Below are 24789 nucleotides of genomic sequence, written 5' to 3'. Positions count from 1 at the left end.
TCTGCAGCGAGTCCTGCTCTGGCGTCAGGGAGGTCCTGTCCATGGCCAGGGAGGCACTGAATCCGTAGTTATCAATCCACTTGACGGCCTCTGTGGATGAAGTCTTCTTAAGGGGTGAGGAACACGGCTCTAAGGGAACCCACTAGAGTAAAATTCGGACTTTGGAATTTACTAGCATGTATCTAAGCCTCAGATTCTCTATCACACAGGTGTGGCTCACACTTGTCTCGGTCATCATCAATCTAATACTGTCACAGGATTTATCACCTGCTAACTAAATCTGTCCATTCCTCTCACCAGACTGTGCGCTCCTTGAGGGCAGGGACCATGTCTCACATATTGCCAAATTCCTATTAGATTCTTTTTTTTAAAGATTTTATTTATTTATTTGACAGACAGAGATCACAAGTAGGCAGAGAGGCAGGCAGAGAGAGAGGAGGAAGCAGGCTCCCCGCTGAGCAGAGAGCCCGATGTGGGGCTCGACCCTGGGACCTGGGATTATGACCTGAGCGGAAGGCAGAGGCTTTAACCCACTGAGCCACCCAGGCGCCCCTCCTATTAGATTCTTGACAGAGTTCCACAGACTTTAGAAAACCATAATCTTATATAGATCAAAACAAATCCTGGGAGCAGAACAGGCTTTGCTAATTACTTTGCAAAGTAAGGAGTCAAAAGGTCAATTCCCAACTACAGGTACCATAAAGTGATTTTTAAAAAGAGTGTTTTAATGCCAAAATATTAAGAAGCACACAGTAAGATTTTCTGGGGGGGGGGGGGGTTGTTTCTACCAATCTAGCTTTATGTTGAAAACAAAACAAAACCAAAACCCTTCACTGCCCTGTGTTCCTTTTTTTCCTTTTCAGAACAGATTGGTGGCCACATCACCCTCTACGGGCACCAGTCCATGTCCCACAGTTTGGGAACCTGCTCCGCAGAACAGCCGCCTGGTAAATATTTGTTGAGTTACTGAATTCTAGATTCCAGCTACATCTCCCCAAGCAAGCCTGGGCCTGCAGCCTGCGATGCCAGGGTGCCCGAGCCAAGCGGACAGCATTCTTTAGTCCTGATCCTGGCTCTGGGCTTTCACACCAAGCCAGGAAGCCCTTTGCACAGAGGAACTCGGGGGGCAGCGTAGCATGCTGGGTAAACACACGCTTGCATCTGTAACCTGTTCTATCAAGGACTCTCCTAAGCCTTCTCCTCTATAAACTGGGGATGCCGAGGATGTGCCTCGTGGGGTCATTTGTGAGGATTCGACAAGCTTAAGCAGAGGAAAAGTTTAGCACGGGGTCTCGCACACAGAAAGCTAAGTGGGCATGAGCTGCCACCACCACCGTCAATATGGAGAACAGAGGGTGCCTGGCCATGAGCTTTGGGTCACATGGAAGGGGAAGGGGGCTATCCCAGAATCAGCAGCTGCCCACCCCGTGCTCTCGGAGGAACCAGAGGGTTGCTCACCTGTTCAAGGTGACAGTGGTCCGTGGGGTATGAGTCGTGGAGGTGGCCCAGGGTATAAATCCTCCTGTGCTCACAGGATGTGGGAGAAGAGATTGTCCGAGTAGGTTGTTCCCTCTTCTGGGAGGAATTAGAAGAACTGTCTGTAGCTGTCTGTTTAGAGGGAGGTAACCCAGAGTTAATTAAAACAAAAACAAAAACCAAACCCACATACCCAAACCGAACACGCCATCTACCCCCACTTGTGGTGTCTTGCTGGACTTCCCGAAATCTGGAGTTTATCTTGGCTGTGGGAGGCAGAAGGACCCCTAAAGGGCCAGACTGTCTAAACACGATGTGGCTGGCTCAAAGGGCAGAGAAAGCCAACCACCCAACCCTGGAAAGCTGGGTTTGTTTTCTCAAATGTGGGAGCAGTTACCAGGCTTCGGGGAAAGGGCTCACTTCATCAGGCCTCCTGTGAGTGTGTCCCAGTTTGATCAAAAATGGTCACCTCACTTGTAGCCCTGGTTGCATGGGACTCTGGTGCGCAGGGAAGATGCAAATGGGCAAAAAATAAAATCCAAATGTTTCTGTGTGGGGCTAATCCCAGCCTGGGAAAGTCTCAGCAATAAAGATACCTCAAGGGTATCGCGGGCATTGGCTTTCCTGGAAGAAATTTTGTAATTTGGGGTTGAAGGCAAGCCTTGGGGGGGGGGGGTGGTCACTGTAAGCCAGTGGAGGGGAGGGAGAGAAAGAGAGAGGGGATTGCACAGAGAACTGTCGGTGGTGAGAGCTGCTCCCCCAGTAGAGGTGATGGGTTCAGATTGGAGGCTCGGTGAGTGTCTTTGGAAGGCGATCACATATTGGGATGGACTGTGGCCCCCACCTTGAAAGCCAGGAATCCTCAGAATTCCCTCCTCCCCTGGCTCCTCAGAGTCACAGATCCTTTTCTCTCTCAAATCAATGGAAAGTTATTTCTTGTATCTAGCTGTCCTATTTCGGCAAAAATCAAGAACTCCTCCATGGCTCTTGCTTCTCAATGTCTAAATTCCCTTGCCTCATTTGCTTATTTATCTCTTTATCTTACATGTTTTTTATTAGCGCTGTATATCTTTTTGGGGACAAGGTTAAAACAGACTTATGAAAATTATTTTCATATCCTCACTCCCAACTTAGAAAGTAATACCTGCCCAGAAAAATGGGACCAGTATTTAGGACAAAGATACCCATATTCCAATTATGCAACTTAATGACTGTTAATTTTTAAAACTTGGTGGACATGTGTAACACCTCTTTGGAGACCCAACTCTTCAGATTTTTTCCCTCGAATCCTGTTTGGTCCAAGTGATACAGAGCTGATGCTGTTTCTGATCCCTCAATCCAGAGTGACTAATTCAGATAAGGATTCATGGTCCTTTCTTTTTTAAAAAAGATTTTATTCATTCATTTGACAGAGAGAGAGATATATCAAAAGCAGGCAGAGAGGCAGGCAGAGAGAGCGGGAAGCAGGCTCACCGCTGAGCAGAGAGCCCAATGCGGGGCTCGATCCCAGGACCCTGAGACAACGACCCGAGCCGAAGGCAGAGGCCCAATCCACTGAGCCACCCAGGCACCCTTCATAGTCCTTTCTGACGTAATACAAAGATTTTTTATGGAGAGGTCAGAAAAGATATTGTCTTAATCTTGGCAGTTAAGATCTAAGGGTCCTAGAAGCCTGGAATCCTGGTGAGGGTACAAGGAAAGAACCTTCTGAGGAGGATGTGAAGCCAAACCAGGGCAGCCGCCCCCATAGACGCCATCTGAGCTTCTGGATCTCGTCAAGCCTGAATCCTGATCTACCTTAGGCTGTCCCCAAGATGTAAGCATATTGCCTTGGGAACTTCAGCCAGTATGCGTTGGCTTCATCACTGGGGCACACTTCCCCCTCACTTCTGCTCTCCCCCGCCTTGGCAGTCCTGCCCACAGCATACTCTGCCTCTCCTCATTCCTCTCCACAGCAGTGCAGTGGAACTGGGCACACAGAGTCTGCTACTTCTCAGCCTCTTGGGAGCCACCCAACTGGCAAACAGCACATGCCGGCATCCACTCTGGGGACGGTGTGGTCCTCTTGGAGGCCAAGAGCCCACCCCACTGTGGGAGGCTGTGGAGATCAGCGCCCCTGTGCTTTGGCAGGGCGGGTCTGTCCAATCGTTGTGTCTTCCCACCTGAGCTGTCTGCTTCCTGCAGACGTGGGCCAGGACAGGTATCATCACTCTTCATGCATTTCCTTTCTTTTCTCCCCCTCAGTGCTTCAGGACTTAGGGAAGAATTGCTATTTACCCCTCAAATCCCAATAACTGAAAGCAACCAAATGGATACACAGGAATGCTTACCTTCTCCCAAACTCTGTCCTGTCTTCCCACCTCTCACCTGCTCTTTCTTCCCATCTTCAGAGGTACTGACTACCTCCCTCTTTTCACACACGGGTGGTTGTAGATCAGACAGAATTAAGCCAAGAGTTTGTCCCTATCTCTGGCTGTCTGCCAGGCCCCGGCTTGTTCGGGGGTGGGAGTGGGTAGGGGGCTGGTAAGCAGACGCAGGCAGAGTGCTGGCTCCGATTCACACATAGGACGACAGACTCCAAGCCAGGCAGGGTCCTGCCGACCCGACCAGGGGAGGCAACCACTGCAGAGCTGGATGGAAATGCAGCCCTGATCATGCTCGGGGAGGGGGGTGGGTGCGGGGAGTCCATACACAGCACTGCTGCTTCTAGCCCCTACCAGCCCTTTCCGATGCCCGCCCTCAGAGGGGTTTTGCTGAGATTAACTTAAGCACAATCCCTCCAAGTAAAAAGGTGCACCCTGCTTTAGGCAAACCTAGGAGATAAGGGGATGACGTGTCATGATACAGAGGTTTCTAAAGATCTCAATAAATACTTCCTGAGTGAGTAGGTGGGGGCCCTTCAGCGTGAGTCAAATCTCAAGGGTTAAACTCTTAAGCAGCACCACACATGGCAGTCCTCTCTCTGGACAGAAGCTACCTGTGTATGGAACACTGTGATATGCACTCTGCATCGCGGCCAGCTCCGTGTTAATCATCTGTTCGCCCTCCTCCACCCTATTTCCTGTGACCTATGTCCAGGTTAACAATGTGGAGAAAGTCATTCTGAGCCATGAGGCACACCGTGTTTTCCTGGTGCTCATCAGCCAACCAGCAGTGCCACCTCTGAGGCAGCCGTCCTACCTCCCGAACCCCGAGCAGCCTCTGCCCGCTGCACAGTCCAGTGCAAAGCTCCCTGGACACTATCAGAAAACGTGAGACTGAGCAGAGCTCATTAGATGAGTATCTCCTCGTCTAATGACAGATTTGTACAGGGAGCAAGAGGGCCAGAAAGCTTTGAAGCATGTCCACAGTTCACGGCCTCCTGTAGGCAGAGCTGAAGTCCGTGCCCGGACTGCTGGGGGTCTGTCTGGACTCTGGCAAGGAGAGCACGAGAGAGTCTGCCCTACAGCTGTGGCTTATTCCAGATCTAGAGTATCAGCCCTTGCAGGCAGTGAGTGTGACCTACAAACAAAAGCAATGTTCTTTCAGGGCACCTCCAAGAAACAAGGGGGAAAAACCTTTTATCCACATGTACCTTTTTTTTTTTTTTTAAATTTAAATTAAGTAATCTTGATGCCCAATGCGGGGCTCAAACTCATGATCCTGAGATCAAGAGTCACAGGCTCTACAGACTGGGCCAGCCAGGCACCCTCTCCACAGGTCCTGCAGAACTGACTCTCCCACAACGCTGCTTGTGGTTTCCACACATGCTGGAGAAAAGCAGCCCACCAAAGCGCCACACACACACACACACACACCAGATTCTGAACGTCTGTTATATGCGTGCACAAGTGAATGACATCAACCGACCAACCAATCTGATAGTGTCACCTTCACCTTGAAAATACTCTGGCTGTGTTTTAAACTCCCTGTGCTCTGCAGGGGTTGTACTCAAGCAGAACAGAGGCAGAGGCTTCCACAACAGGTCTCCCCACATCCAGGGACAGGGAGCCTTCAGCACTGCACCCCCGTGGACGGCGAGGGCCAGCTTGGCTGCTGACTGGCAGGAGCTCCTGTGTGATGGGACTCAGCAAGCAGAACCCCACCACCTGCAGATTTGCTTCTGAAAAATCTTGCCTCTGGCTTTGGGCTGGACTCTGGCTCAATGTCCATGCCCATTATTCAAAAGCTGTCCAATGGAGAAGTTTGCAAGCTGACAGGGGGCATCGAACAACAGAAACTTGACAGAGTGTTCTAATGTGAAATGACAAGGTCTCAGCTCAGGAAATAATCCTCTAATTAAAAGTTGTGTGATTCTGTTGAAGGTAACAAGCTCTGTGTGGCCTGGTGCTGAAACCCTCTAACAGGGGAGAACGCTGAGACAAGACTTTGGTTAAGAAGAGCCTAGACGGAACAGGAAGGTGAGAGAAGGAGTGAGGGGAGGGTGGGAGCAAGGATCAGAGGGTATGAAGACGGAAAAGTGGCCACTGCCAACCTGAGAATTAAGAAAATAGAGACATGAGTGGCCTGATAGAATGCACTTGGATTACGGCACTCATTCCTTCCCCGGGTTTGGGGTGCTTGGTGGGATGTGGGCTCAGACACGCAGGGGGTGATGTGGCAGGGGCAAGGCCACGTGGTTTCCATCCCAGATGGGTGGGAAACCCAGACCAAGCCTCAGATGAAGAGAAAAGGAGGTGCGAGGTTACCAGTGAACATCTAATAAAATTCTTCAGAAAGAGCAAGCTTCCAAGGGCCAGACTCTGCAGACATAAACTGTACTTATTTTGAGAGTTCAGATATTTCTTGTAATTCCCTAGAATTTAACAACGAAGGAGAGAAACATATCAGAGCTTCAAAACTTGATACAGAACTTTTCTTCTAAGTGACTTTAATGTCACGCTATCTGACAATAATCACAATCCAAAGTACAAAAGATACTTCACTGAGGCTGCCTGGTTTGCGTGGAAACCAGAATGAACGGGGAAAGGAGAGAAGAGCCAAGTCTCACTTTAAACTTGTGGCTGGCTCCCTTCTGCACGGGCATATTTTATAAGACAGCATTTCTCAGTCTTGGAACCTCAGCCATTCTTCCCTTTTCTTGGGTTTATCTGGAAGTTCCTGAAGCATACGCATCTGTTCGCATGCCCTGGGTCTGGAAAGAGCCTTCTTCATTTGGAAGGCTGACCTCTTTGATCAAGGGAAGCTCAAGGAAGGGAGGAGGGAAAGCACCAAGAAGCCAGAGCAGCTGAGGAGGCAGTCTGCTTCAATGACCCATCCTGAGATGGAATCCTGGCTGTTGACTAACGGCTTTTTGGGGCATTCAGGGTGGGTCAGACTGCATTTCAAAGTGAAACAAGTGTTTTCAAGGCTCTGTGCATCCCTTCAGTTCCCCTTGAGTTTTCCTGTTGGTTCTCTGTTCTTCCAAAAGGATGGCAAAGGCAGAGGCAGCAGCAGCAGTAAACGCTGCTTATGGGAGAGGACAGATGTGCCCCGGGCTGTTCAAGGACACTTGGAACTACTAAAGAGGCACCTGGAGCATTCTACTCCATATCTGCGACCGAGAGGAGGCTGGCAACTGGCAATTTCCTTCTCTGTCTTGGGGAGAGAAACAAATGGGATGAACCCCACCTTCAGGAAGGCAGACAAAGGCGCCTGGGTGGCTCAGTCATTAAGCGTCTGCCTTCCGCTCAGGTCATGATCTCAGGGTCCTGGGATCAAGCCCCTCTTCGGGCTCCCTCCTCAACGGGGAGCCTGCTTCTCCCTCTTCCTCTGCCGCACCCCCCCCCCCCCCCGCTCTGTCAAATACATAAATAAAATCTTAAAAAAAGAAAAAAAAGGAAGGCAAACAAGGACAGTCACTTCATCATCCCTGTGTCCCAAGACACACACGAGCTGACAGAAGGAAACACACACTGTAAGGAGCCAAGCGCAAGGAGGGACAACGCCAGGAGGTTAAGAGGCCAATGTGTTTTAAGCGAGGCCTAGAAAAATAAAGGTAAGAAATGCTTAAGGAGCCAGGCTGTCTCACCCAGAAATCACATAGCGCCATTCAACACCAACTGTACCATATAAAGAGAAGTGATGCCAGGTTAGGCCAGGTGTCTTGCACAAGCTGTTTAACTTCCCAAGGCCTCAGTTTCCTTGTGTGTAAAACAAGGGAGAAGCACTGAGTGATCTCCAAGGTCTGAGGGAGCTGGGCGCGGGGGCATGTGTAACCCTCCCCTCTCCTCTTAAGAACATTAGCCGTCCAAGGGGTTTGACCAAGACTGTTGCCTCCCTGATTGCAGGGGGCGGGGGGAGGGAAGGGGGGTGCCACAGGATTCCTTCAGATTGATTAAGTAGAATTCCTGCCTTGTCTGCAGATGCTGCTACTTTACATTTTTAAAGGAGGCTACCTAGTAGTTATGACCACAATTTGTATTATTTTTACTGCAATCCGCCACCAAAATAGATCTCAACAGCTGATGCAACCAACGCAATATTTGACCTTCTTTCCATTGCAAGGGCTTTTCTCCTTTTTTTTTTTTTAAAAAAAAGTATGTACACACACGGGCTCTTACATGGCCCCAGCCAGCAGGCAGTGTGGGTCTACGAGGCAGCTGCAGGAACAGGGAAAGAGCCGACTTTGTCCCTAGACTCTAGGACATTCTGCTCTCTGGGACCCAGAGGATAAAGTGGGCATTCTTTCATTGTGAGGAAAACAACAAAAACCAAATTCCCACTCATTGAAAAAAAAAGTCTTAGGTTTCTAAATTCTCAAGTTAGGTGAAATTTTATTACAAAAGGAGAGGACTCTGATATACCCCCAGCTTGGCTTCCTGGGAAGGGCCAAGGGGCTGGGAGCAGGGAGGCGGGTTTCAGGTATCCCTGAATATGTGCTCTATGGGAAGGAAGAAAATGGAAAGACTAGTGTCCTGCCAGCCACAGCTTAAAAAGATGAGAGGAGACACATGTAAATGAAAACAGACACAAGTGGGAGGGCAAGCAAAATGCCTTTGGGCTTCCTGAAACCGAGCGCATTTCAAAGCTTTTGTTTGAGCCTCGGGTGTATTAATTGCTTTAATTTAGCCACTGTAGGTAGTTTGTGTGGAATAAAAAGATCCTCCCCTTACTACGCAATGTGAGCTTGATACTTCATCTCATTTAGAAGACAAAGTGACTCCCACCCATCTTCTGAGACCTTCCAGCCACCCCGTATAGGGCTGGGCCTTGGCCAGCAGCAGTTTGGGACGCCACTTCCTGGGGTCGACCACATAGCACACAGATGCCCCTCCACCACATCTGTGCTTTTCTTAATCAGCCACCATACTCATCAGCTTCACTGGCTAAGCTCTATAGAAGTAGCTAACATTCTGAACCTATTTTCTCTTTTCCAAAGCCTCTCTCCATCTCACTCTGCCCAATCCCTTGACTGCAAAGGAAGAGACAACAGAAAACATTTGGGTCACTTATCACCTAAGAGAGACAGGGGCTTCCCAGCAGAGATGCCGGGAACCTCAGGCCTTAGTGAAGTAGTCTGGAGCTCAGGCACTCCTGGGAGAGGCTATTGGTTAGGAACCTACTTTGCAATGAAGGGAATCTGGCTTATCTAATAGGTAGAAACTTACGGAATAAACATTTCTGATGAGGGAGCAGGAGGCTGGCTGAGGACAAAGCAAGAGCTGGCGCCTTGCACCCCCCCCTTCATCCGCTCCCCTCCATATGTGTAGCATTGCTCAGGCACCCCTGAGTGCCATAAAATGATAAATAGTTAACTTGCTGAGATCGCAATCCTGCAAAACAGGAGTCTCCCTTGGTTTGCAAAGGTCCTTGAGATTACAACAAAGAAGTTACCTTATCAATAGCCCAATTTCCAAAGACACAGAACTCAGTTCCTCAAGCCCTAATGTCACCCTCCCCTCCATGAAAAATGGAAGGAGGCGGAGGTAGAAGGAAAAGTAAATAAAGTTAAATTTCTTCTAAACCTAAATCTCATTAACAAGGATGCTTGATAGCAGGAATGTAACATTCCACCAGACTCCCAATTGTCTTTACTTGATAGCAACTAAGCCTTCAATATCCTGATAGTATTCTTTGCCCCAACAGCCCTTCTGAACACCCCTTTGTCCTCACCTACCCAACTCCTGTGTATATAACCAACCACTCCTAACAACCCGGGGCGGCAGCTGCATCTCTGCCTGCCCACAGGCCCTGTCCCCGTGCTTTAATAAACCACCATTTTGCACCAAAGATGTCTTAAGAATTCTTTCTTTAGTCATCAGCTCCGAACCTCACCCCACCGAACCTGACTTAGGTTCTGGGACTTCATCATTTCCTTTTCTTAAAACTCTCTGAAAGGCAGCAGGCAGATGGAAGTTTGCATTCTGGGTGGGCAGGGTAGGGAGCCTCGCTGATTTTCTCTGCAGACAGAGAAGCGTCACTATGTGGCTCACAGGGCGGGTGGCTGTGAGGCCTGTGTGCGGTCACATACGTGAAAACCCAGGGCCCGTGCCAGGGGCAGCCCCACACCACGACACCTCTCCTTCCCCTCCCCAGGGGTGGCAAACAGAGGCTCGGAGGAAATACATTTGCCTTCACGAGATTCTGCGATCAGAGTTTACTACTAGCAGAAGTTAAGTCTGGAATGCAGGCCTCTTCTCCCTAGCTTCCAAACTCCACACACTCAGAGGTCACCCACCACGTCTTAGAAGATCAGTAAATGAACCCCACTCAATACAGAATTAGATTTGCCTTCAGTCTTAACATCTGTTGGGATGGAGTAGGTGGAAAAAAACTTCAAGAAAAGGGAAACGCGTCCTGTACTCCCCCCCACCCCATGAAGCCTTGGTAACTACAAAATGCAATGAATTCATCATTTTCCTCCTTAACTCAGGAATGAAAACAAGCACAACTTGCAAATCCTCAAAAGCCCATCTAGGACAAAACAAATTGCTTCTCAGTACTTTGGTTTCAAATACTTGCTGTAGCCACGGTTTACAAAACACCTGGGGTGGCTGGGCGGTGCCTGGGATGTCATTAGGGACAACTGCTCTGAATAGCCAGAAAGTAATAAAATGCAGCTTGTAGTAAACAGGATGTCAAGGGTTCAAGCGTAGGGCACGAGGAAGGACCAAGTTTTCTAGTCTAGGCAAACCATGGCTGGAAGCGGATGGTGTTCTAAAAGACAGGACATTTTTCCTCCGTGAAGGAGGGCTACCTTCCTTAAGTCTGATGAAATGCCAAACGAAATCCAAATACCAGCCTTCTTCTGCTGGCTTCTAGGCGAGAATTCAGACCCACGCAAAATGACGCGATTGCTCCTCTCCAGCTCCTCTCCATTCGGCCAAGCCGAGGGTATACTCGTTAATCCCATTCTGGGTGCACAGGGGAGGAGTGATCTCATTACACAGGATGGATGCCTTTAGGCACTAAGGGCTGCTGAGGAGGACTGCCCATATCCAGAAACAATACCTAGGTGGTGGGAGTAAAAACCTAGAAGGCAGGGGGAAAAAATCAAGACCTTATATAGGGGAGGCTTTCCTCTGGTTAAGCTTTGACTTGCTATTCTGGAGACCTCTGGGCAGCAACACTCAGGAGGCTCCCAGTCTGTCCCATGAATGGGCCACGCAGGCCATGGCTCATATATTTATCCTCTTTTTGCTCCCTTGTCCAATTTGGGTCCCAGAGAACCCCAAAATATAATGCCTCTATTTGATTGTTGTTGAAAAAATAGAACAGCTGAAATATCATAAATATAATTATGCAACAGAGGAAGAGAAAAATAGCCGTGGTGGCCCGGAGGGGCTGGAGGAGGGTGTTCACAGCTCCTCCACTATGAACTGGCCCTGGGATCCTCAGTAAGTAAGTCATCCAGTCGACTCTCAGCCGCTTCCACAATTGCGGCTATAAAATGAGGTGAATCCTATTTCATTTGGCAGAGGAAGCAGGCTGGCTCATGTGATAGGAACTCAAAATCCCTTCCAATTCTAAGACCTGTAATTCTAAGGAGCTGGCATGTCTATAGCTAACCTCGCCTCCCCACAAGCCAAACATTTCCAGCTAATTACCTGCATGGTGGACACACTGCTTCCTAGCACCAGGCAGAGAAAAAAGACGCACACCTCCAGCCGCAGACCTCAACGTGTGTTGTGTCTCTTTACGTTTTTAAACCCCCAATGTGGGGGGACCAGGATCACCGGGACTAGGGTGTCTCTCCATTCCGCCTTCTCCCTTGAACCCCTGGCCCTGCTCCGAGAAAAACCCGGCACTCTTTCTTTTAAAAAAATCAGCATACATGTATCATTTCCTGTCTCCAGCAGCAGTTTTGCCCCTCCCCATTGATGCTCGGGCACCAGACAGAAAATACTCTTCCAGTTCTTGTGGTTCCTTCTTCTGGTGCCTCTCTCCATTGTTTCCAATGCCATGTGGTTATATACGACCGTTCCCCGGTTTGCAGATTTAGATATTATTTCAGGACTTATTATGGAAGAAGACTTAAGCTATTTCATACACCCCCAAGTATCTGTCTATAATGCAAATATTTCCCCTAATCCCCAAGCTTTAGAGCCAGAATCCAGCCACTCAGCACAATGACAGCTGAAGCAGCAGCAACACCTGACCGCAGATTCTAGATCAGCCTGCTCTGGAAGTATGTATACGTACAGCTGCATTCTCCCAAGACCACATTAAAATTAACCTTGTCTATCTATGAAGATTCTAATAAGAATTAAAAAGTGATCGTAGGCTTTGGCAGCAGTAAATAAACCACTGGGTTTTAATGGACCCAACCTTATGGACTAGGGAAAATTCCTCATTAAATGGCCATAAAACCCAGAGCCCTTCTAGTTCTCTATGGTCCATTTTTCCTACTTCTCCTCTTATAGGCTCTGAACCCTTTGGCCTCAGAGTCTTCAACTGTAGGGAGCTCAGAGAAAGTGAGTCTAAAGTTGGGGAGCAAACCAGATCAGCTTATTCATGGAGCTAAACTGTTCCTATCTCAGGCTGACAATGGGCCTCCCCTCCAGGATATGCCAAAGCACGTGTCTTCTCTGCAAGACAAAAGTACAACAGAAGGAACAGACTCGAGGGTCTTTCCATTCTGTCCTTTTTAAGTCTCCCCAAAAATGAAAGTCTCCCAGAAACGAAAGAAACTAAAAGCTGTCAGGGGCATTAACAAGAGTGTGCCAGCTCTTAGCAATGCCAAAAAAAAAAAAATCCTGTTAAATAAAATGCTAACCTTTTTTGTTGTTGTTGCTTTGTATTTTTTGCATTACTCACCTTCCAAATTTTATCAAATGTCTCAGGTCTCACACCTGCATATTTAATGCAGGGCACGGCCATGCCATGTAGGGATTTGTGTTCACCTGCGCCAGTCACTCTAACTGAGGTCCCCATGAGCAGAGGGGGCCAGCATGAGACTGTGTTGCAAGGGGGAGGGCAAGAAGCCACAGGAGCAGTCAAAAGCTTCCAGTGAGCAACAATGCTAGGAACTCAGCTCCCATTTGTAGACTCAGCAGAAAACACAGCTAGAGAAACAATGAAGCATCCCTCAAAATCACCCAACTTTGCATCGCTCCCCCCATAACAATATGGCAAATGAATAAAATATGCAAACCTATGACTGTCAGCCCCTGTATCTGGGGTTCAGACCACCCATTTTATTGAGCACCTTTTAGAGCAAAGCTTTACAGGGTTGCTGAGACTGTACCAGTGAGATGTCCTGTTTTTAATTAGATGAAGGTTCATTCGTTCGGCAAATAAAAAATTTAAAAACAGAAAAGGGCAAGCTTTCAAATGGCAAGCCAGAAATCATCCACAGAGTACTTTGGAATTTTAAAGGAGACAAAACAGCTGTAAGCGATGGGAGGGAGAAAAAGGATACACAAATGAATCAACAGCCCAAACTCAGAAAAACAGAGCAGTCACTCATCGGGAGTCTATGCTGGTGGCAGTGGAAGGGAACGGAGAGGCAGGGGGACCCCGAGAGGGTAAGGGCGCTGGCAAGTGGCCAGCCACAGATGCACGGGCAGGGTATGCGTGCGTGTATGTATGCACATATGTGTGCACTCATGTACATGCCAAGCAGGACGTTAATTTTCCTCTGAGGAATTACAGCACGGTTTCACAATCCTTGTCCAGGACAAGCTGGTTTGAGGGATAAGCAGGAGAGCGGGGGAAGTGTGAGCAGGGACAGCCCATGCTTGGTGAGTGCCCAATGGCTCCAGGGGGAGTCGGGTCTCTCTTCCCCAACTTTATTTCCCAACACAACACACATCAATATACTGTCCTCCGTGGCCTGTGCTCTTTCTATGCCAAGGAATCCCCTGCAGCAGAGGGAAACCCCTGGCTCTAGCAGCAGAGATAACCTTCTGGTTCCTCAGGTTAGACCCATACACACGCTCTTCTCCCAGAAAGACCTCATGGTTCTGAGCCATCCGTAAGTTGTTTAGAAGGTCTTCTTGCCATGTATACTCTATCTGTAATAAATGAGTTCCAAATTCTAAATGTCTGTCCTATCAGTGAAAGTTTGAGAATACAACAAGCTTTGGGAAGCTGTAGACTCTATAAGGAGTCAACACGGCGCTCCTGTCCTGCCTGGGCTTCGGCTTTTGGGTGTTTCACTTACCCAGGTAGGAAGCCCCTGACGACCCTCCCCAGCCTTCCCGGGGATGAGTTCCTAACTGTCAAAGGACTGAAGACCAGGCCTGCCCTGGGGAAGGGAGCTGCTGTTATTAATAGGCCCTTGTTTGTAAACAAATGGAATGAAGGCAGACAGACACCAGGGCCTGCCTGGAATGCAGTTCCCTGGAGCTCCTTCTCTGCTGAGTGTCTGGAAACAGCCCTGCTGTTTCCACACCTCCTCCCGGGCATCCGGCACCACCCTAGCGTAGCAAGTCGAGCCCCTGTGGATTAGGGGATGAAACTAGGAGGGATGCTGGCTTCCATCACCCCTTTCCCTCTTGCCCTCTCGCGATTCTATAAATCACTTCTGGCAGGTAGCTGGGAAGCAGCTGCGAATTGACAGTTTCACTCTGGAGCACAGGAAGCCACCTTTTAACCTGCCTGCTGTTGTTTGTCTCTTGAAAAAACGTGACAAAGGAACAGATGTAAGCAACATGCCAACTGTTGAGAGGGTCTGCTCGGAGCACTATAGGAAGCCGGTTCAGAGTCACAGCACACACCAGGTGCTCAATGGAAAGACAACTGAATTCATTTCCTGACACCCCTAGCTATGCATGCTCGGGTCCCCTCAGGCTGGGGTCCATAGCCCTCAAGCAATTCACCACACACATCCCTGCTTCTGCCTTCCCGCATGCTGCCCAGCTTTGAAGCCCCTTCCTGAGTAGGGTTCAGAGGCCACTGAGAAACAGGTCAGCCTCCCCTCCTAGAGGTGTTCTCTGACCCCCAGGTCCCTGCCTGTAGAGTACCCTGGACAAGAATACTTTCCACAGTCAGGGCCCTTCCACGGGTCAATCCAAACCATCCTGTTATCTCCATGAGGGGTTGAGGCATGCTTTACACACCTCTGTATTCTCATGATGAGCGCGCTGGGAAACATGTTTAAAGGGCTGCAGCCAATATTTAAAAATATGAAATAAAAAAATCTAATGAAAGATACTCTTGGGGTAAGTCAGGAACTATCAGGAACTAACAGGAAGGAACTATCAGATGATTATTACAACATTCCTATTAGTTTTTCTAGGTATAGTAATGATATGCTTTGTAAGAGGATGCCTTATTTCTAGAAGATGCATGCTGAAGTATTAATAGAATTAAAGCCCTGAGGTGACTTACTTTTCACTGGATTGGCCAGAACCAAAACTGAAACCACAAGTGTGCGTGCATACACATGTGTACAGATAAAGCAAATGGGGCAGAATGTCTCAACGGCTGAATCTAGGTTTTCATTGTGCTCTTCTTCTGATTTTCCTATGGTGCTTTAGAAGTCTTGTAATAAAAAGTGGAAGGAAATGAAACGGAAGAGAAAAAAAGAAACAGAATGCAGAACATGAAGTATGATCTGGTTTTAGGTGTCTACAGATGTGCGTTTGTATCGTATGTTACAATGTAAATGTATTTCTTACTGTGGGTCAAGACCAAGAGTTTGAAAATGCTGCCCTACAGCTTTCTCGCTGCACTAAGCCATCTGCACTAAGCATACCGCAGGCCTGCAATGGACAATTTGTTAATTAATGTCTAGAAGCACAGGACTTCAGTGCAGAAGCAAGCTGAGAAATCATTACGTCTCCAGTTATATCCCATTAACTCAAGCTGTGTCAGACTATCCAAGCCCGTTCCTGTCTTTGCATATGTGGGCCTCAGCTCCACTCAGCCTTCAGACCTTTCTTATCAGATGTTTAATTCCTACTCAGAAAGGCTATTCTGAATTTCCCCGGGGTGCCAAGGAGGGGTTAACACAAGACTCTGAGTAGGGTGACCAGGTGTCTTGCAGACCAGGGGGGACTCTTACTGTTAAAACTAGGAAGTCTCAGGCAAACCAGAGAACTGGTCGTTGATCCTGGATCTGAGGGAAGCCTGCATGAGAACCTCGGACAGATCGGGGACAGCTCTTCCTCATGGAATCCTAATGGCGACAGCAAATACCAGACTGCGAAGTGTCTCCTACACCCTTAGACAGAGCCTCCCTCGATTATTCACTAACTAATCTGGAAAGCAAAGGGCAAAGGGAGCTTACTGTGAAGACGTCATCATCGCCAAGCTCTGCTTCATTATGGATGGTGGAAGATGATGTGGTTGAGCCTAAAAAGATTAAAAAAAAAAAAGAAAAAGAAAGGTAGTAAGACGCATTTCCAAAGATGATAAGTCAAAGTCAATCATTTAAACAATATATTTGAACAAAACCACATTCCATTTCTTTTGAATGTGAGTCATCAACAGAAATACATAACTTGGGAATTAAATGTTTTTAATTTATTCCTCTTCAACTAACTCTAGCTAGGATGTTATTCCTTAAATTAAATCTGTCTACTGTTGTTCTCAATCCTTCAAACTTCTGCCCGGAAAACTAGAGAAGTAGCACCCAGAGCGGCACCTCAGAGGGGATGGCGGGGGGGTGCTGCCCATAGCTCGCCAGCACGCGCACCTCGGGCAGCCTCTGCCAGTGGCACCCCAGCGGGAACCCACCACAATCTCCATGAAAACTGGACTTACTTTCCCCATCTTTTCATCTGCCAACAAGAGGGTTTGACGAAATGGCTTGCATGGTCACCTCTTGTTCTGAAATGCAGACACTAGACTCAAAAAAACCAGATTGGGGGAGCTGCCTTCTAAGCTGACACCCATGCAAAGAGGTTTTCTCTTGCAATGTTGGGCCACCAGTGAAGTTTCCATTTCTGCAGGCTAAAATTTGGGCTCACGCCCGAAAACCCAGTTTATTCCATCATGGAATGATTTGGGCCTGTAGGGTTCGATTTATTTACGTGTTCATCTCTTTCTTCCTTCTGGTATGCATATCCATGTAACTTCTTCCTTTTCCCCTAACAGTACCCGATACTGGGTGGCCCATCTTAACAGATACTGTTAAGGGTCAAAAGGAAAAACATATTTAAATCTGCGTAAGTGATCTAGGTATACCAACAGGGAAATTTCTTCTCCATCTCCTTTTCTTGGTTAGATCTTTAAAAATGTGCATTTAGAAAATATTTTGCTATTCCATAAAACTGAAAGTAAGAGAACTGCACTGAAAGGAATGAGAACGGTTTAAATTTCTATGAGGGATTGGAGGAGAAAAAAAATGTCCTCTGCTCAATTACTACCGATCTTTCAGGAGTTTCCTCAGCTAGTTCAATATTTCTAATCAACTGATGTTTGATGAAAATTTGACAGAAAACAGCTAGGTAGATAATATACAGAGAAAAAAATTCTAAGTCACATTTGTTCAGCTTCAGTGATTATCTGGACATATGGCACACAATTCTATCAATAATATCGGCGCTATTTTCTTTGTAATTATTTAAAAGCTATGTATGATAACATTTTAAACATCTGCCACCTTAGGTCAGACCCATAATGTGAACACTGGTGTTTAATATCTTTTTGGACAGCACATGGTTGTAGTGAACAGACCCAGGTTCTAGCTTGAATTGTCTTACTACTGACGTTGACCAAGTTTTCTTAGTAAGATTTGCTTTCTGCTCTCCCCCAAACCCACAAAGAAAAGGACTTCAGAACACTTTAGTTCTTAAATGCAGCAACCCATTCTTATTAATCAATCTCCCCAAATTCTGAATTTGGTTAACACATGCCTTGCTTGATTCTTTCTTTTCTAACAGGGCCCGGGCTGTGGCACCTTTAATTCTTCAAATGGATAACTTAATGTGTGGAGAACTTGTGCGTTTGCATGTGTGGACCCTAGAAAAGCCTATGAGAATGGAATGCGCAAGAGCCTTCCAGGTCATGGTCAAATGCAACCCAATGTCTCCTACCCACTCACCCACAGACTTAAGGCCTAACCCCAACCAGGGCTCCAGGAGATCCCCTTCCCTTTCCGTGCAAACACCCTGAGCTCTCGTTACAGGAAGGCAGTGGAAAGGCCTGGCACCTTCAGGGCCTATTAGAATCACTCTCCATTTCTAAGTCAACACGGATCGCACCAAAGCCATTTCAACAGTCAGGGAAAGGTGAACTCTGTCAAAAAGTCACTGACATGGAAGTCCAGAACTTACCTTTTCGGAGCAGAGTCTAAAAACCAACTGGGATCACCCCGTACTCTGAAACCTATCTCCTTTTCCCCTGCATTGTCACTTGGTAAACCACAAATACAGGATGGCAGACAACTGGAATAAAAAAGGCCTCGGAACATTCCCACTGTCCCCCTAAGAGCACAGTGACAAGACGTGATACCTTCTATAAGGTCCTCGATTGCTTTCCTCACTCCCCTGTCAAAGGCTCGAGCATCAGCTGGGCTTTGGAAAGTAAGTCCAAACTTCCTATTGTCGACCTTCCAATGATGAAAGGTTGGGTTGGCTTTGGTGTAGACCAAGTCCTTTCTTACATAGCATTCCAATACCACCTGAAGGATTGAAACACAGAGGCTGGTTACTTATGGAGTCGGGATGGTGTCTGGTTACCAAAATCCCAACCAGGAAACATTCATCATTAATGGCAACTAATGAAAACCCTCCGTCCCTGCCTTCTTGTATCTATGAGTCTCCCCATCTTAAAGGAAGCCTTTGCTTGCCTCATGGACCATTGCTCTTTGTTGACCCTGCCTGGCTGGCCTTTGGTGATCCTCACTATACTTCTTCTTCTTCTTCTTCTTTTTTTTTTTTAAGATTTATTTATTTATTTATTTATTTGACAGAGATTTCAAGTTACGGGAGAGGCAAGGAGGGGGTGGGGGGAGGTGAAGCAGTCTCCCCACTGAGCAGAGAACCCAGTGTGGGGCTCGATCCCAGGACCCCGGGATCATGACCTGAGCCGGAGGCAGAGGCTTTAACCCACTGAACCACCCAGGCGCCCCCTCACTGTACTTCTTAACCATCCTGGTTCTCAGTCATTTTAATTCCTCCCGCCCCTGATGGGGAGGGGGCAGTGAGGGTAGGGTGAAGGTGGTTTCTATGCTGATGGCCCACGTCTTGGGGCTTTGCTGTTTCAGCTTTACTGCTACTTGTCAGGGCCTTTGTTCTAATGGCTCTCAACCTTCCCTCCTCTGTCATGATGGCTATTTCCCAGAGACCACACATGCAACATGTTGAAAAAGTTAACTAACCTGTTCTGAAATTTCTGCCAATTTTCCACTTCTAGCAATGCCAACCCTTCTTTGTTCATGCTCCCAGCTCAAAATCTCTGTGGTTGTTTCTGTCTCTGGTGCTTTCCCTCTATCCTGTATTATCGACCACCAGGTCCATGTTTGCTTCAACATCTTCTAGATCCACCTCATTTCAGTTGCTCTCACCCTAGTCTATTAAACTTTTATCTGGATTATGCAAACAATCTCCAAGTTTTTAGTGATCTAGTCCCAGAAGTGCCTTTTACTAAGCTGTGACTTGGAGCTGATTGTTTCAGACCCTTGGTCTTTTCATCTTTAAAATGGAAATAACACAGACACCAACATGCTTGGAAAACACTGAATGAGAAACTTAACAAGGTCATACTATTTTCCCAGGCTATTCCCACCATCACATTCTACTTTCACTCCCGTTCTTACTGTGACCTTCACAATTTGGTACTTGATTTCACAGTATATTCTAACAGTGTCATGTGCGTTAGCCCTGTGCCCCTAACCAGGCTGCAGAAGACCAAGATACATTACAAAATAACAGTATGGCCAGCACAGTGCTGTTGGTGACAAAGATACCAGGACCTAAAATTATACCATCAAAGCAGCACTGCCCTCATGTGAATGTAGACGTCATTCTTTATTCATAAAAATCTCCAAAATAGCGACCATATTCATTCCTATGGCTTCATTAGCTATACCAAGATCATTCTGCTAAGTTTTAATAGCTTCCACCTTGTTCTGGCAAAGCTCCACATTTAACAAAATAAGATCTTATTAATTTTAGATTAAGCGAAGGGCAAGAGTAAAGCCCTGCCTAAATCAGTGTAAGTTCAAATCAGAGAACTTTAAATGCACAGAAGTTTCAAGAATGCATCTAAGCAAACAGAAATTACGTGCTGCCTAATAACTGGTCTCTGACTTAATAAACAGAGTGCACTAGTCACATTGGTATATCAAATGGAGTCCACAGCAGTTCACTTTATCCCGTTGTATTGAAAGAAGACAACGGTCCCCTCGCACAGTTCTATTTATGATTAAATTGCTTATTATGGCCACTTTTCTCTAAGAATAGTGCAATGATTAAATGTCAGCCCAGCCCCATTCCAAATTGGGGAAATCCAAATAACCAAGGCTTTAACTAACAAATGTTATCTATTTTAGAATTTAATAGTCTCAATTCAAAGCCTCAGAATAAACTAATTATAAAAACAAAGACTTCCAGTTTCTCCATATTTTTTGAAAGTCAACTTTGCTCCAACGTAGGGGCTTGAACTCATGACCCCGAGATCAAGAGTCTCGTGTACTACGGACTGAACCATCAGGTGTCCCTCTCCATGTTTTTAGGATGGAAAAAAATTAGTCTTTGGTTGATGTTTTCCACATTTAAGATTCTCACAGTGGCAAGTTTTCTTAGAGAAGTTATAAAATTCTTAGAAAAGCTCAGCTACCTAAAATAAGTGAGGGAAAAGGGCTCAGTACCATCTCTTTATGTCCTGTTAAAATAAGATCACTACGTATCTAGGTTTAATGACAACAATGAGAAAGTTCAGGTGTTTTCATCTTCACAGGTATAAACCCTCTAGTGAAGTCTGGCTTAACTTAAACCTTGAGAAAGGCTTTAAACAGATTATCTTTTTAAATGAAATGCATGGGGAGAAAAAAGGGTCATTAAATGTTCTCATTGGAAGCTTTAAAAGAATCCATACCAGAAATGCATATTTTCAAAGATTTAAGTAAATGTACACAAATACATGAAGGATTCACTCTGGCTCCCCTGTCCTTCCCCACTCTCAATGCTTCTCCACTTCTAGAGTCCGCTGCTGTCAGGATGGGGGACACAGAGCCAGGTCCCTTCCTGCGGCTTCCTTATATACACACCTAAGCTTCTGTGTGAGTGTTTTTAAATGTGGCCACATCTATAACTGGCTCTGCAACTTGCCTTTTATTTTCCTTGAGAACACATCTTAGAGACAGATACAGGAAAAGAAGAAGTTTGATTTCACGGTTCAGTACAGATACGTTAGAATTACTCAGCCATTTTCCGCACTGAGGGGCGTTCAGGTGATTTCTGATCAGTCGCTTTTAGAGACAGTGCTGCAATGAACATCTTTATACGTGTACTCAAATTTTGTTTTGCGAGCTCTTGGGAGCCCTCCCACTTACTCCCTCCTCACTTCAGGGGATCCAGGGTGGCAAAACAATTTTCACATAGGGGTGCCTGTCGGTTAGGCAGCTGCCTTTGGCTCAGGTCATGATCTCGGGATCCTGGGATTGAGCCCTGGGTCTGGCTCCCTCCCTGTTCCATGGGGAGTCAGTCTCCTCCCTCTGCCTCTCCTCTCTCACTCGTTTTCTCTCATTCACTCTTGCTCTCTCTCAAATGAACAAATAAAATCTTAAAAAAACAAAACAAAACAAACTATGATCACATAGGCAGTTTTTGCCTTTTCCTTGTGTTGCCATTTCTGATGAGGGTGCAGAAGGCACAGCCAGGAAAACCTTGGTTCTGTGTGCCGTTCACATACAGAGGCAGTGCAGCGGCACCAATGTCTACACAAATCACTGGTTTCGTCACTGCCACATAGGCCACATGGAAGAGGCCAGTTTTATGTCAGACTGTCCTTGATGAAGCAGTTAACAAGTATTAAGTCTTGCCCCTTAAACACAGAGCTTTAATCCCATGTGCTGCAGTGGAATGTGCATATAACGGGACTTTCCTATCTGCTTTTGCCTTCAATCTACTGTCCTACGTTGCTCTGGCTTAAGTATATGAAGAGATGTCATAGTGCATGTCAAATGTCAAATGTCAAATGCACAGATGGAGAGGGAGGGGCACTTCTCACAGCCCGTCCACTTCTGCTGCATATGGAAGAATGACGACTGTCTCAAGGAAAAGTACTCGTTCAATTGTTTCAGTTGTGACTTGAATGGACTGCCTTTTCCACAGATCACCAGGCTCACTTGAAAAAACCACCAGCAGATGGACTATGGTTATTCGGACCCAGAATTTGGCAAATACTTTCTTGAAAATGAACACAGCAAGCCTGTCAGTTCAAAGAAAACAACTGGAGGTATTTGCTGCCAATAATAAAATCTGAACTTTCCAGTGAAATCAGAATTTTGGATAGCTTCCCAATACTTAACTTTTCTAATGATATTAGTGGTGAGGTTATGAAATGTGACTTTTTTTGACACTGCAGGATTAAATGTATCAATGTTTCCAAGATCTGCTGAACTCAGTAAACAATTCTTTTTCAAATGACATGATGTTAAAAAAAATTAGGAATGAGTAAAAGGTCCACTCAAGGTGAAAGATAAGCCAGCAGATTTAACGTTAACAGGGTATGAAAAGTTCATTCATGTGGATTTGGATCACACATTTCAGAAACTACTACAAGCTGAGTTTTGGTGGGGTATCCAAGTACATCTACAATTACCTGAAAAGTCTATTAATATTTTTCTCCCCTTTTGAACTACTTCTCTGTGTGAAGCTGGATTCTCCCCATATACTTCAACCAAAACACCAAACTGCAACAGCTTGAAAGCAGGAGGAGATATTAGAATCCAGTTATTTTTCTATTAAGCCAGATATTAAAGAGATTCGCTAAATATAAAGCAATGGTTCTATTTTCTCCAATTATTTTTGTTCGGGAAAATATCATACGGTGACTTGTCATAAATAATTTTTTAAATTTCAGTTTTAATTTCTAATATGGTAAAAATAAGTAGCTATAACTCACAAAACGAAAAAGCCTTTTCCAATCCTCAATACATTTTTTGAGTGTAAAGGAATCCTGAGACCAAAAATGTTTAAGAACCACTGCTTTCTTTAAATCTTTGTGTGCAAGTCTATCACTACAGGATGGGGTTTAAATATGAAACCGACAAGTTAAGAAGTATGTACACTTAAAATGAATGCCCTGCCAAATTGCCGTTCAAAGAGCGTTAGCTGTTGGAACTCCCACAAGTGGGCACGTACGCTCACAGACCTCACAGACCTGCTCATGTACAACACAAGGAATGACCAACCTTTTACAGGATGGGGTTCATCTTCGTAGGGTGGTTTCTCATGGGATTTAAGGAGTAAACGTCTCTAGTTTATCTAAAATGATTCAACTCAGACATTTTACATTTACATATAATTTCTCAGGAAAACTTCATCGTCCCCAACTTAAAAAAAAAAATCTAAATAACAATTTCTGATTGAATGTCTGGAACAGATTTTTCCCATGGAAACAATGGTAACTCTATTCATAGGCTTCAACATACAATTCAAATAATAACAAGAACCAATGTGCTAAATTCTGGAACTGTACTACACTGGAGAAACTAGTGATAACACTAGTTTTCTATCAGAAAAAGCATTTCTTGTCCTAATTGGAATACTAGGAACTCTGATACCACCCATCCAAAAATGACCTCCACCCTCTCCTCACCATTCCACCACTTGCGAGAGGGGGTCCTTCAACAACCTACCCCACCCGCAGGCTCCCTACGAGGGTCCATACCCTCCAGTGGGGCAGGAGTGCTGTGTTATGAAAGCTTGGAGGCCCAAGGAGCAGTCACAGCATCCCCAAACGGTGTGTGTATGTGTATTGTGGGACAAGGCAGAGGGGATTGGGGTTAAGTACCACCAAGAAGAAGAGTCTAGAATTTCCCAGAGTGTGAGGGGTGGAGAGATGGGGAAGCACAAATGGGTATATGGGTGTGTGATTTCAGTTCGAGGGCATATAAAAGTCTAGAAGTGTAGAGTCACAGAACATAGAGGGGACAGGAAGAGAAACGGGGTGACTGAGAAACATGATGGGGTATGGGGGGTGGTTAAGAGAGGATGAGGCACATAATCCTTGTGCAATAGCAACAAATAACAGAAGCTCGTCCACAACCAGTACTGCCCTATTACCTGGCAGAGTTAGAGTGGGGGGACCAAGTTTTGGCCTCACAGTGAAATGGTTTCCAATGCTGGCTCTGCTACTGACCACGTGCCTAGATGGAGGAAATGGATCACGTCTTGGAGCAAGGAGTTTCCCCACTGCGAAGTGGAGATACAAGTATCTTCCTCCTTCAGAATGTTACAGGAATTTAGCTGAGGTTCTTTACATAAAGGGCCCTGACCAAAATGGTAAAAGTTTACAATTATTATGTACAAGTCCATGGTAAGATACAAGTATATAAATGTATTTCTAAAATGAAGGGGCTGGATGAGAGAATCTAAAGGCAATGTTAGGTTGACATAGTCTACGACAGACCATGAAAATACCAAGAAAAAAAGAGATCTAAAAAGATTTAACTGCTCAGGCAAGATAATCTGCTAACACAAAAGTAATAATAAAAATAAAAAGTGAACAAGTGAAAAAAATTCTATCAAAATTTTTGCTAGAAAAATAACACTAAAATAAAAAGGTAAGCAACAAATTTTAAGGGTATTTACAGTAAATAAGGCAGATGAAGATTAATATCTTTCTTATATAAGAGGGCACACATAGCAAGGAGAAAAATAAGGCCCCCAACAAATAAATAAGCAAAGGACACTGACAGATAATTCAGTTATAGCTGCTTAACAAACAGAAAAACAATGATACCATTAAGTACTCAATAACATGATACCATTG

General features: G+C 45.9%; 1 protein-coding gene across 2 annotated transcripts in view; it reads right to left on the bottom strand.

Annotated features, from left to right (window-relative positions):
* SPRED2 (sprouty related EVH1 domain containing 2) overlaps positions 1 to 24789 on the bottom strand; it is a 119897-nt gene that overhangs the window by 4054 nt on the left and 91054 nt on the right. For both annotated transcript variants that reach the window (XM_082746692.1, XM_082746693.1), the window contains 3 exons: positions 18301 to 18469; positions 16133 to 16197; positions 1459 to 1608 (listed from right to left, as the gene is read on the bottom strand). In XM_082746692.1, coding sequence (XP_082602818.1) covers positions 1459 to 1608; positions 16133 to 16197; positions 18301 to 18469 — 384 coding nt within the window. The remainder of the gene's footprint in view (positions 1 to 1458; positions 1609 to 16132; positions 16198 to 18300; positions 18470 to 24789) is intronic.

Source organism: Mustela nivalis (genome assembly GCF_964662115.1).
Source record: "Mustela nivalis genome assembly, chromosome: 8".
In the NCBI taxonomy this organism is placed as follows: Eukaryota; Metazoa; Chordata; class Mammalia; order Carnivora; family Mustelidae; genus Mustela; species Mustela nivalis.
The sequence above is the reverse complement of the archived record's forward strand: the minus strand, read 5'-3'. Positions and strand labels throughout refer to the sequence as shown.